This window comes from Mirounga leonina, unplaced genomic scaffold (assembly GCF_011800145.1).
Source record: "Mirounga leonina isolate KUSES-001 unplaced genomic scaffold, KU_Mleo_1.0 Mir_154, whole genome shotgun sequence".
NCBI lineage: Eukaryota > Metazoa > Chordata > Mammalia > Carnivora > Phocidae > Mirounga > Mirounga leonina.
Window position 1 is genome coordinate 37,816,512 of NW_023270389.1, and position 14,457 is coordinate 37,830,968.

At 35.5% G+C, this 14,457-nt stretch overlaps 1 protein-coding gene across 7 annotated transcripts in view; it reads left to right on the top strand.

Annotated features, from left to right (window-relative positions):
* RPS6KC1 (ribosomal protein S6 kinase C1) overlaps positions 1 to 14,457 on the top strand; it is a 198,296-nt gene that overhangs the window by 33,876 nt on the left and 149,963 nt on the right. For all 7 annotated transcript variants that reach the window (XM_035010534.1, XM_035010535.1, XM_035010538.1 and 4 more), the window contains exons 4-5: positions 1,488 to 1,603; positions 13,766 to 13,859. In XM_035010534.1, the coding sequence (XP_034866425.1) occupies positions 1,488 to 1,603; positions 13,766 to 13,859 (210 nt within the window). The remainder of the gene's footprint in view (positions 1 to 1,487; positions 1,604 to 13,765; positions 13,860 to 14,457) is intronic.

A 14,457-nucleotide genomic window follows, 5' to 3' on the forward strand; every position in this document is an offset into this window, starting at 1 on the left:
CCTGAGCCGAAGGCAGTCGCTTAACCAACTGAGCCACCCAGGCGCCCCAAGACTGTTCTTTTTGAAAATTTTTCTAAATTTCCACCATCCACTCTTATAGTTAGGTATGACTTAATTAGCATGCTCTGTATGCTAGACACTGTAATGACACTTGAACATTCAAAGGCATCATGATTAATTTATTAAGTGTTAACTATGTGCCTGTCGTGGAACTGGGAGTCTTAAGTACATTGTTCATTTTCTCCATTTTACAAATGAAGAAATTACCTAACATTTCATAGCTGGTGAATGATAGAGCTAGGATTTACACCAGGTCTAACTCTAAAACCATTTCTTTTAGTTTTCATGAAGTAGGTACTTCACCATAAGCATGAGACACATTGAGCTGAGAGTTTTTAGTGGTTCAGTTTCGAATTCTTGTTCTGGGTTATATAACTAGGAATCTCTTTGTGCCTCAGTTTTCTGTTGACATTTTGCAAAGCCGCTTAAAATGTTTATGGGATGATGCTCCTCTTTTGATTTTGCATTTTTGAAGCGTGGATTGCAGTTGGTGTGCTACATGGCATGAGACAAATGCCGACCAGGAATCTGATCTAAGAGGAGTACAAAATGATCGTATTTTAAAATGTCTAAAATGTTTAAAATGTCAGGGGGCGCCTGGGTGGCTCAGTCACTTAAGCATCTGCCTTCGGCTCAGGTCATGATCCCAGGGTCCTGGGATCGAGCCCCGCATCGGGCTCCCTGCTCGGCAGGAAGCCTGCTTCTCCCTCTCCCACTCCCCCTGCTTGTGTTCCTGCTCTCGCTGTCTCTGTCTCTGTCAAATAAATAAATAAATAAAATCTTTAAAAAAAAAAAAAAAAGCCTTATCAGCATTCAAATTGTATATAGCGTTAAAAAAATTCTCTGAAAACCACCTTTCGATCACCTTGTAAATCAGAGCTCGCTGGTGCTTTGCGCACCATCTTTTTTCTCACACGCATGCGGTCACGTATGCTGACAGCGGCACATGTGGAGTTTGGCTTCAAAGCTTTTTGGCTTCAAGCTGAGGTTTTTGACCCCACTGATATACAGATGTTCTCATAATTTCCTCTCTTCAGCTCCTTTATAAATCAACAAGAGTGGGAAAGGGAAAATTATATGAGTAATTACAGTATTAAATTACTATGGAAAACCATTTGAGTTCTTTAGAATTCTCTTTTTAGCTTGAGTTTCAAATCACCAGCTTCTTACATGTTAATGTTTCTTACACAGACAGGCCTTGGAGTAGGGCTGCACCACTGATTTATCAGTTCACACCTCTGTCTCTTGTATCAGAAACACTATTGTCTTTTTTGGGGGAGAGTACGCTGATTCCGATAGTGCAGACTTGACTTTAGAGGACTGTGTAGTAAGGCAGTGATAGGCCTGCTGCTGCTGTCTGAGCTGTGAACGTAAACTCCCATAAACCTTCCTTCCTTCCTTAAGTCTTGGTTCTTCTTTGATTCTAGGACGATTTGATGAAACTGTTATTGAAGAGAGAAGACAGTGTGCTGAAGATTTGCTACAGTTCTCTGCCAATATCCCTGTTCTTTATAACAGTAAACAACTTGAAGATTTTTTCAAGGTTTGATAGTCTTTCTGAAATATTTTGTACTTCATTAAATATTTTTGTTTTCTAATTTGTAGTAAAGCGGGATTCAAGTTGTTTTATTTTTTAACAGAAAATGTCATTTACTATTGAATTTCATTATTCACTAAAATAAGTAGAAGTTGGTTGCTAAACAACAATGTCTTTGACATATCTTCTGTTTTTAGTGTAGAAATGTATAAGATTTTTGATTCGTAGTTTTTAAAAAGTTGATGCAAAAGGCTTAGGATTATCTTGTTCACTCCATCATAATTGAAGTACATTAGAAAAAATTTAAGTATCATGAAATTTTAGTTGTTGCCTTCACTTTTTGAGGTGTCTTTCAGTGGTAGACTTTTGGGGATAGAAACCATTCTAAGTTCATATTCACTTCGTTACAATTGTACTAATTTGTGTAAGAGATAGAGCAAAAATAATCACGATATAATTTTAGAGAGGTAGGCTAGTACAAATTATGTGACCAGAATCATTGGATATTAATGTTTTCTGTTCCTTTTTTTTTTTTTTTTTTTTTTTTTTATTTATTTATTTATTTAAAGAGAGAGTGCCTGCAGGGGTTGGGGGGAGCAGAGGGAGAGAGAGAGGGAGAATCCCAAGCCGACTCCACACCCAGCATGGAGCTTGACGCAGGGCTCCATCTCATGACCCTGAGATCATGACCTAGGCTGAAATCAAGAATCGGACACTTAACCAACTGAGCCACCCAGGTGCTTTATTGTTTTAAATAATAATTTTCTAATTTATTTTGTATTGAGCTTGTGCAGGTTGTTAGTTGGTATCAGTGTCTTTATTGACCACAATTTTCCTATTGCCTTTAGACTTCTAGAAAAAAGCTAGGCGATTGGGCCATACTTCCTTTCTTTAAACATCTACTCATTTGTATAAATGTAATTGTTAGAACATATGAAGTATATGAATAGTATATGAGTATTGCGATTTTTAATTTTCCTGATGCCAGTGGATCTACAAAAGGAAATTATTTTTTATGACCTATTTTAACTTACTGAAGAAAGTTGATCTTTTGAAAGATAGTATAAATTTATGACTTTACACTAATAGAAATGCAAATAGTAATAGAAAAGTTTGTAGTACCAGTGAGATTTCTAATAATTGACTTCATCGCTTAATTTTTCATTACTATGTAAACCAGGCTGAGATGATGAATGTGGCTCTGCTATGGCATACTGCAGATCTTTAGGATAAAAGGTCAAATCAAGTTGATACAGTATTTGTTCTTTGTTATTCTTGGTTTACAGCTCTATCTTTGTGGCAAGCGGTCTATGCTTATAGAAAAAAGGCAGCATTAGGGGTGCCTGGGTGTCTCAGTTGGTTAAGCATCTGACTTGATTTCAGCTCAGATCATGATCTCTTGAGTCATGAGATCGAGCTCCCCATTGAGCACAGAGCTCAATGGAGAATCTGCTTGAGATGCTCTCTCTCCCTCTGCCCCTCCCCCTACTCTCTCTCACACACGTACGTGCTCTCCCTCAAATAAATAAATCTTAAAAAAGGCAGCATTATTAAGCAAGAAGGATGTGGCTTTATAGAAATTGTGAAAGGCAGTCATGCAAGTTAACACATGCCAAGGTCTTAAAAAAAAAATCAGTCTAGAAATATAGAAATCAGATCTTAGACTTTGAACAATTTATTTACTTATTTTTATCGATTTGTTTCTTTATTTGAGAGAGGGGTAGCGCATGTGTACAGGGTGGGTGGGAGGGGCAGAGGGAGAGGGAGAGACAGCCCTAAGCAGACAGTGCACTGGAATGTGGAGCCTGACATGGGGCTCGATCTGACGACCCTGAGATCACTACCTGAGCTGAAACCAAGAATCCGATGCTTAACTGAGTGTGCCACCCAGGCGTCCCCAACTTTGAACAATTTAAATATAAGTTACCTGTTCATTCTTCTTTTGGACCTGGGAATTCCTGATTGTAACTGCTGCTGAATGACACTTTTTAGGCTTTGTGAAATGAGGGAAGAGAAGAAAGCAGGCATTGGGCACTTTAAGGGAAGTCAGGCTAATCTTAGAAAATATATTAGAAATACCTTAAGTAGTGTGCTGGGCTGGAGAGAGACACTGACTTGGTAATATCACAGCAGTGGTAGTCAGCCTCTAAATAAAGATAAGTAAATAGGATCCTTGAGGGTTATTTAGCTGCAAGCAAGAAACAAAAAAGCTTACCATATTAGCTTAAGTAAGAAAGGGGTTTGTCTCATACAACAAGAAGCTGAGTGAGGAAGATAGAACAGGGTTGGTACAGAGCTCAGTGATGTCATCAAAGCCTTAGGTTCCTGGTTTGGGGTGTGAAAGGAAAAGGACTGATAAATGAATGAGTGAATGCATGCCATTTTGAAAAGCTTTCCTAGAAATTCTACCCAGAGGTAGTCCTTCTTACATCTTACAGACCAGAACTGGGTCACAGGACTGTCCTTAGCTCCAGAGAAGTCTGGGTAGGTGACTCTTAGCTTTCTAGTTCTCACTGTGGATGAAAGTATGGAGGTGAGGTTTTTGGGTAGCTGGGTCAGAGGGTGTGCTACAATAACAGAGGTTTTGGTTTTTTTGTTTGTGTGTGTGTTTGTTTTGGGGGGGAACACTGATGATGATACCACATGCAAATGACTACCTTGCCAGTTGATTTGATTTTTTTTAACATACACAAGAGTAGAAGGAATACTATAATGAGCCTCCATTACTCATTACTCCTCTTAAAAAATTATCAGTATATTGCCAAATTTTTTTCATCTGTGCATTTCCATGCCATCTTCTTTGCTGGTTATGTATGTATATATGTATGTATTTTATCGTGTATCAGTATTTTATTCCTTTATGTTGCTGAATAGTATTCTCTTACATAGATTACACTGCATGTTGTTTATCCATTGACAAAATGATGGACATTTGGATTGTTTTCAGTTTTTTGACCCTTTGTCCAGTACTGTTGCCAACAAATTTTTGTGTACAAATCTATGTGTAGATATATGTTTTCATTTCTTTTGGGTAGATTCTGAGGAGTGGAATTGCTGGGTGTTATGGTAAGTTTATGTTTTTAAGAAACTGTTCTTTAAAGTGACTCTACTGTTTTACATTACCCAGTAATGTATGAAGGGTCTGTTTCTTACACAATTTCACCAGTTGTGTAAGAATTCAATTTATAGCTGTTCTAGTATGTGTTTAGTGATATCTCACTATAGTATTAATTAATTTCCATTTCCTAATGGCTAATGATGTTGAGCTTGTTTTCATGTGCGTATTCATATACTTTGGTGAAATGTTTGTTAAAATCTGTCCAGTTCTGGTTGGGTTGTCTTATTATTGAGTTGTAAGAGTTCTGAATATATTCTGGATACAAGTCCTTTATCACATATGTTTTGCAAATATTTTTCTCCCAATCTGTGGCTTGTCCATGTTCTTAATGGTGTCATTGGAAGTACAAAAGTTGTTTTTTTTTTTTTTAAGATTTTATTTATTTATCTGACAGAGAGAGAGATAGCGAGAGCAGGAACACAAGCAGGGAGAGTGGGAGTGGGAGAAGCAGGCTTCCCGCCAAGCAGGGAGCCCGATGCGGGGCTCGATCCCAGGACCCTGGGATCATGACCTGAGCCGAAGGCAGAGGCTTAACCGACTGAGCCACCCAGGTGCCCCAAAAGTTTTTAGTTTTGATGAAGTCTAATTTAGCAATTTTTTTCTTGTTTTGAATCATACTTTTTTTTTTTGTCGTATCCAAGAACTCCTAGATTAACCCAAAGTCTCCGGTGTTCTTTTCTACAAGTTTTGGTCTTAACATTTAGGTCTATGATCCATAGTTAATTTTTGTATACAGTGTGAGTTAACAACCTAAATTCATCTTTTGGCACATAAATATCCAATAGTCCCAGCACTATTTGTTGAAAAGGCCATCTTTTCTACCATTGAATTACTTTGGCATTGTTGTTCAAAAATGAATTGAATGTAAATGTAATGGTTTATTTCTTGACTTTTGTTGTGTTCTATTGATCTGTGTGCCTGTTGTTATAACAAAACTTTATTTTCTTGATTATTTTAGCTTTATAATAAGTTTTGAAATCAGATAGTGTAAGTTGTCCCATTTAGTCATCCTTTTTCAGAATTGTTATGGCAATTTTGAGTCCTTTGAATTTCCATAAAAATTTTTAGCATCAGCTTGTCCATATAAACGAAAAATTCTGATGGAATTTTGATTGGAAATTATTAAATCTGTAGTTCAATTTGGGGAAAATTGTTTCTTAACAATATTGTCTTCCAATCCATGAACATGAAATGGCTCTCCATTTATTTAATTAGTCTCAGCAGTGTTTTGCAATTTTCAGTGTATAAGTGTGGCACTTCTTTTGTTAAAATTATTCTATGCATTTTATTCTTTTGATGCCTTTGTGAACAGAATTGTGTTCTTTCTCTTAGCATTATGTTTTAAAGGTTTAATCCATGTTGTAGCATATAGCAATACTTCATTCTTTTTTGTGGCTATATAGTATTCCTTTGTATGGATCCGTGGATATACTGCGTTTTGTTTATCCATTCATCAGTTGAGCACATTTGGGTTGTCTCTCCCTTTTGGCTATTACTAATGATGCTGTTATAAATATTGGCATATAAGTTTTTCGTGTGGACATATCTTTTCATTTCTCTTAGGTATATATCTAGTATTAGAATTGGTCTGGGAGGATTTCAAATCTTAATTTAATTTATTTACTTGTTACAGGTTTATTATGATATTCTCTTTCTTCTTGAATCAGCTTTGGTAATTTGTTCCTTCCCAGGAGTTTTCATCTAAATTATATGATTTGTTAGCATAAATTATTCATAGTATTTCCTTATAATGTCTTTGATTTCTACAGGGATGGTAGTGATGTCCCTTCTTCCATTCTTGATTTTGGTAATTTGTATGTATCGTGTTTTTTTTTTTTCCTTGGTCAATCTAGCTAAAAGTTTGATATTGCTGATTTTCTCAAAAGACTAACCTTTGGGGTTGGTTGGGGTGCTTGGGTGGCTCAGTCGGTTAAGCGTCTGACTTTGGCCCAGATCATGATCTCAGGGCCCTGGGTTAGAGCCCCACATCAGGCTCCATTGCTCGGGTGGGGGGGGTCTGCTTATTCCTCTACCCCTGCTTGTTCTCTCTTTCTCTGTGTCAAGTAAATCTTAAAAAAAGACGACTAACCTGGTTTTGTTGATTTTTCTGTATTTCCTGTTTCATTTTTCCCTATTTCATTTTATTGATTTCTACTCTAAACTTTATTTCATTCCTTTTGCTTGCTCTGGATTTGCTTTGCTGTTTATCTAATTTTTTAATTCCTTAAAGTGAAAGCTTAGATTACTGATTTGAGAGATTTCTTCTTATCTAACATAGGCATTTACAACTATAAATTTTCCTTTTAGCACTGCTTGAACCTCATCCTATAACTTTTTATGCTTTGTTTCCATTTTTATTCAGTTCAGTGCATTTTTTTATTTCTTTTTGTGATTTTTCTGTTGACCCATTGGTTATTTAGAAAAATGTTCTTTAATTTCCAAATATTTGTTGATTTCCTAAAGTTTCTTTTATTGTTGATTTCTAGTTTTCTTGTGGTCATGGTCAGAAAACATGTGTTATATGATTTCAGTTCTCTTAAATTTATTGAGACCTGATTTATTTCTTAGCATATGACCTGTCCTGGAGAATATTCCATGTGTGCTTGAAAGGAATATATATTCTGTTGTCAGGTGGAATTTTATGTAAATTTTAGTTAGTTCCAGTTAGTTGTTAGTGATGTTTAAGTCTTCTGTATCTTTGCTGATTTTCTGTTTAGTTCTATCAATTATTGAGAGTGAGGTATTGAAGCCTCCAGTTGTTATTGTTGAATTTTCTATTTGTCCTTTCAGTTACTGTTTATTTATTTTGGGGCTCTGTTGTCATGTGCATGTGTATTTATAGTGGGTATAGCTTCCTGATAAGTTGATTTTCTTAGCCTTAGGAATTGCCCATCCTTGACCTGAGTAGTATTTATTGTCTTAATGTCTATTTTGTATGATTTTAATATACACTATTTAGTAAAGAATACTCTAGGTCTCTTTTTGCATGGAACCTTTCTTTTCATTCTTTTTTTTTTTTTTCTTGTCGGAGGGGGCAGCAAAGCAAGGTTTATTGAGTGATAGCAAAGTGATAGCACAAAGCTCGGAAGGAGGGAGGGGACCCGAGAGGGTTGCCGCTTTCTTTTCAGTCTTTTGCTTTCAACCTATTAGTGTTATTGAATCTAAAGGGTATCTCTTAAATGCAGTATATAGTTTGATCTTTTTTTTTGGTCCAGTCTCAAAATTGCTGTCATTGATTGACATATTTAGTTCTTTTATATTTAAATATACTATTTTGTTATATGTTATATATTTCATATATTTTTTGTTCTTTTGTTTCTCCTTTATGTCATCCTTTGTGTTAAATATTTTTTATTGTACTATTGAAATATCCCTTTTATTTTTTTAATATATGTGTATATATATATATATATATATATTTTAAAGATTTATTTATTTTAGAGCACTTGGGAGAGTGAGCAAGCCAGGAGTGTGGGGAGGGGCCGAGGGAGAGGGAGAGAAAGAACTTCAAGCAGGCTCCCTGCTTAGGGCAAAGCGTGATGCCGGGCTGGATCTCACTACCCTGAGATCATGAGCTGAGCCGAAATCAGGAGTTGGATACTTAACTGAGTGAGCCACCCAGGTATTCCTTAAGTTATATTCTTAATGGTTGCTCTAGGGATTAAAATAATGCATTTTAATTTATGACAATTTACTTGAGATTAATATTAACTTAATTCCAGTATATATAGAAAGTTTGCTCCATAAAGCTCTATTCACTCCTCCTTTTTTGTGTTATATGTATATCTCAAATGTATTATAAACTCAACAATATAGTGTTAATGATTTGATGTCTTCTCAAATTAAGGAGAATAAAAGAGAAGAACATATATTTATATAGTCTTTTATATTTACCCTCATATTTACCTTTTTTTGGTGTTCTTTATTTGTTCAGGTGGATTTGAATTACCGTATGTTGTCAGCTTGACGGATTTCTTGTGGTGTCTTTTTGTGTGTGTGTAAGGCGGGTTTACTAGCAATAGATTTTCTTAGTCTTTGGAAGTGTTTTTGTTTGCCCTTCATTTTTATTTTATTTATTTATTTATTTATTTATTTTATTTATTTTTAAAGATTTTATTTATTTATTTGACAGAGAGAGAGATACAGCGAGAGAGGGAACACAAGCAGGGGAAGTGGGAGAGGGGGAAGCAGGCTTCCCACTGAGCAGGGAGCCCGATGCAGGGCTCAATCCCAGGACCCCGGGATCATGACCTGAGCCGAAGGAAGACACTTAACGACTGAGCCACCCAGGTGCCTCTGCCCTTCATTTTTAAAGAATAGTTTTTCTGGATATGTAGAATTATTGATTAATTGTTTCTTTTAGCATTTTGAATTTATCATTTCGGTGCCTTTTGGTTTTCATTGTTCTTTATGAGAAGTTGTTACTTTTACTGTAGTTCTGGTATAGAAGTCTTTTTCTGTTGCTGCTTTCAGAATTTAGCCTTTGTCTTTCAGTAGTGTGACTCAAGGTGTAGATCTCTTTCTGTTTATCCACTTGGAGTTTAATTTATCTTCTTGTATTGGTAGATTATTATTTTTCATCAAAGTTTGAAAGTTTTCTGCTGCATCTTTTCAAATATTTTTTTCAGCTTTTTTCTCACTCATGTCTGGTACATATTGGTATGCTTGATATTATCCTTATAGCTCTTTGATTCTCTTTACGGTTATTAGGTCTTTTTTTCCTATGATTTTCATTTTGGGTAGTTTCTATTGATCTTTAAGTTCATTTATTATTCATCATTCTCAAATCTGTTAAATTTTGTTACTATGCTTTTCAACTTATGATTTCCATTGGTTCTGTTTTTAAAATTGAGATTCACGTGACATAAAATTCACCATTTTGAAGTACAAAGTTTAGTAGTGTTTAGTATATTCACAGGGTTATGCCACCATTATCATTGTCTAATTCCAGAACATTTTCATCACCCCATAAAGAAATCTTGTGCCCATTAGCACTTACTCTTCCTTCCCCACTTGCCCTAACTCCTAGCAACGCCTAATCTATTTTCTGTCTTGATGGATTTGCTTATTCTGGACATGACATGAATGGAATCATACAATATGTGGCCTTTTGCATCTGGCTTCTTTCACCTAGCTTAATGTTTTCAAGGTTCATCCATGTTGTAGCATGGGTCAGTGCTTCATTCCTTTTTATGGCTAGGTAATATTCCATTAAGTGGATATGAGTATGCCACATTTTGTTTATCTATGAATCAATTGACAGACATTTGAATTATCTCCACTTTGGCACTTACGAATAGTGTTTCATTTGGTTCTTTTTAATAATTTGTACATATTTATATTTGCTATTTCATGAGTCATAGACATCATACTTTAAAAAATTCTTTAATCACGACTTCCTTCAGTTATTTAACATATTTATAAATAGCTGCTTTGAAGTCTTGGCCTTTTAAGTCCAGTATCTTTGCCCCCTCAGAGTTAGTGCCTATTGATTTCTTCCCTTCCCCATCCCCCATGTATGGAGCACACACTTTCTTATTTCTTTGTATGTCTCATGATTTTTTTTGTTGAAAACTAGAAGTTTTGGATAATATAGCAGATCGGAGTTCTGATTTTTGCCCTGAGGGTTGTTAGTATTGTTTTGTTAGTGTGTTTAGTAAAGTGTCTGTACTGAATCTGTAGAGTCTGTTTAATGGGCAGTGATTGCTGATATCTCTGCTCAATTTTTAACTTTTATTGTATTTTTAAACCTGGCTAACTAGGGATTAGTCCTATATCAGCCTGAGTTAGTCGTCAGCCAGTGATTGGTCTTTGCTTGCATTTAAACACTTTGTTCCATTATATGCTTCTTCCACATGCTGATGATTCTTGGTGTATTTTCAAAGTTCAAGCAGTTTTTAAGTTTGCCCTGGCTTTTGCTTTCCTCTAGGATCTCTTGGATTTCCTCTGTGTGTGTGCATCATCATGGTTTGCCAGGGATTTGTAGATAGCTCGATTTCTCTCTAGTCTCTTCTGCATGGATGGGTAGAGAGCATATTAAGAACCCATATGGCTGTGTATTTTCTGTATCTCCCTGCGAAATGTTTGCCTGATATGCTGGTTCTTTGCTTGCCGCAACTTCGTGTTTGCTGAGCCACTCTGTGTTGGCACTGGGATCACTACTATTACTGATAATACTGTTTGGGGTGGACTTTTTCTGTGCTTCAGTCCAAATCATGCCAGCCTCCTCTGCAAGTGAATCTGCTGAATTTCAAAGCTTGCCTTGCCCTTGTATAATTACCATGGCAACCCAGCTGGGACGGAAGGTGGGAGTAACCCCAGGCAAGAATGCCACAGACTCCCACAGTTCTTACCTGTGGTTTTATGGTAACCACTTCTTCATTTGTTTTATGTTTTTGGTCAATTTCCAGAGCCCTGAAATGGTCCCTGACAGTTTTCTGTAGTTATTGCCTTTTGGGGAGAGCATTTGCTAATTTACTTATTCCATCATACCTGAACTCCCTTCACCCTCCAGATTGACATTTCATTAACAAAAAACTTTGAGATGCTGTGTAATAAGAGTTTCTGTCTACTGCGTAGTGAAGAACACCAAATGGTTCATGTTTTTGGTCTAGAGATCAAAATGATCAAAATAGCAATTAATAGAGATTAAAATAGAATTGTGGCATATTTTTCCACTACTTCCCTCGAGTTCCTATGGTACAGTTTTTATTATTTTGTTTAATTAAAGATTTAGTCTGTATTATTTTGTATAATATCATTTGTTAAATTAGGTAAATAAAATTTCTCTGGGATTCTGAGCTAAAACATTTTTTGCATTCTTTAGTATTTTTTTATTTTATCTTGTAAACAGATCTTACATCAGCTAATATTATTAACAAATAAACATTTATTGCATGCTTATGTTGTTCTAAACACTCTACATGTATGAAATCTTTTAGTCCTAACAACTGATGAGTTATAGATAATATTTCCATTTCATAGATAGGTAACTTAAAGTCACACACCTCATGGTTCAAGAGGTAGTTAATAGTTGAAAGGCACTTCCTGTTAAGTGAGATTATAAATAAAATCAGATTTGTCTATTAAAATTCTCAAGAATATTTGCATTTTTTCTTAAGATTTGGTTTGGATGGCTTAGTCTGAAATAGATACTCTTCTTTTTTAGAGAAAAACTCAAATGTGATTTGAGTATTTTAATAAACAAATAGAACAAAGTAGTATAAATTCTTGCCTCTAAAGAGAATAATTGTGGGTGGCTCAGACGATTAAGTGACTGCCTTCCTGCTCAGGTCCTGATCCTGAGGTCCTGGGATCAAGTCCTGCATCAGACTCCTTGCTCAGTGGGGAGCCTCCATCTCCCTCTGCCTGCCACTCCCCCTGCTTGTGCACATTCTCTCTCTCTCTGATTAAAAAAAATAATAATAAAGAGAATAATTGTTTTACAGTTTCAGTTCACTTAACACTCTGGGAAGTAAAAGTTGGTAATTTGAGAGGGACCATTTAAAATTTCTCTTTCTTAAAGATAAGTGGGCAGGGAGACTTTTGATTATGTTAAAGAGAGTTGTTGAGTTCTTTATGCTGAAGGAGAGAGGAAATAGGGGTCTTGTGTTTCTCTTGGGTTTTGCTATCCTGGTATTGTGTTTGGGGGCATGGAACTATTGGTGGAAGGTAGAAGGAAAGATGTTAAGGAGCAGAAGAGCTATTCTTTTAGTTATAATTATTTAAGGATTATAAGCCCTTATGTTGATGTTTGGAGCAGTCCATGAACCCACAGCACAAAATCACACCACCACCACTTACCTGATAAGTACCATTCTCTAGTTGCACATAGAGTAAGAGAAGACAGCCTTTTGGGGGTTGAATTTGCAAACCTAAATATAGAATTAAAATAATGGCCACCCAGAGAAATCAATTTTGTATTTATTAAAAATAATACAAATGTCTTAAATTTGTTTAGTTTCACATACATTATTATGTCTAAGTGTTTTTCACATTTAAGGTACTTCTGGAATCACTGAGGTTCTCTGTGATATATTGTAGTTTTTAATTTGATAAAATTAAAGGACTTCTAATGGAGTCCCATCATTTATCACTAATTAGAATGACCAGTCACTAAGGATACTAAGCAATAGTCTTTAGTTAGTGGGTGGTTTTTTTTCCCTTGCATTTTTTAAATGAGTATTTTTGATAGATTTTTAAAAAAAATGCTTTTATAAGAAGCCACATGATATTATAAACATAATATTCCTTTTGAATGTTAATAGGCTAAAAATAGATTTTAATAATAGATTATTTTTATTTATTTTTAAAAAGATTTTATTTATTTATTTTTTAGAGAGCGAGCGAGAGAGAAACAGCATGAGAGGGGAGAGGGTCAGAGGGAGAAGCAGGCTCCCCGCTGAGCCGGGAGCCTGATGTGGGACTCGATCCCAGGACCCTGGGATCATGACCTGAGCCGAAGGCAGACGCTTAACCATCTGAGCCACCCAGGCGCCCAATAATAATAGATTATTTTTTAGAGCAGTTTAGTTTACAGAAAAATTGTGCAGAAAGTATAGTGCTTTCAGGGGCGCCTGGGTGGCACAGTTGGTTAAGCTTCTGACTCATGATTGCAGCTCAGGTCATGATCTCAGGGTCATGAGATCGAGCCCCGTGTCGGGCTCTGCACTCAGTGCAGAGTCTGCTTAAGTTTCTCTCTCCCTCTGCCCCTTCCCCCTGTGTGTGTGTGTGCGTGTGCGCGCTCTCTCTGTCCTTTCTTAAATAAATAAATCTTAAAAAATAAAAAAAGGAAAGTATAGTGTCTTCCTGTATATCCCCTTTTCCCTTCACAGAGATTCCCCCTATTATTAACACCTTGCATTGGTGTGGTACGTTTGTTACAATTGATGACTCAATACTGATATTCCTATTGATTTTTTTTAAAAGCAACTATTATCTAGTTTAACAGATGCATAGTTTCTGTAATGTTGAGTAACTGTTGTTCATTTATTACTCATTTTTAAAATACTCTTATTAACAGTGAAACACAATTACTCTCCTCTTTTTAGGGTGGAATAATTAATGATGGTTCTGAATTGATTGGTCCTGCTGAAGCTTATTCAGATTCCCTCGTTGATAGCTTTCCTGAGTGTAGTACAGAAGGTAGGACATTTTGAATTTTTTTCATTTCATGGTTTTGATTGCAGACTATAAATCATATTTGAATTGCAAAAGAATAGATGGCTATAGGAATTTGAGAGTATTTCACCAATTCTAAGATACTTTTTTCCTTAACATTTTAGTATCACTGATGTTGGGTACATGATACTGGGTCGATGATATCTTACATTTAATTGACAGCTTTTTTTCTTTCTTAGTGTGATATATAAAATAATGATTTATCCTACAATTAATGGCATATTAGATTTGATGAAATGTGGTATAAATGAATGTTCAGAATTCATATTGTCTAGCGTTAAGAATATTTTGCTAAAGTTTATCTAGCAGTATCTGACATTTAAACAATGAATTTTAAGACTGGCTTTAAAAGTTTAGTCATGTTCCCAGAAAGAATAAACCTAGGGCAGTTTTAATGTTTTTAGTATGTTTTATAATAACATGAGTCTGAACCAAAGCAGTTTTTGAAATTATAATCACTTTAATTCAAGAATGCTTAATCCCTTGTTTTATTCCTATGTTAAGCCATCCTTGAATTTTTATGAAGATTTAAAATACATACATTTTTGTCTTTAAATTTCCT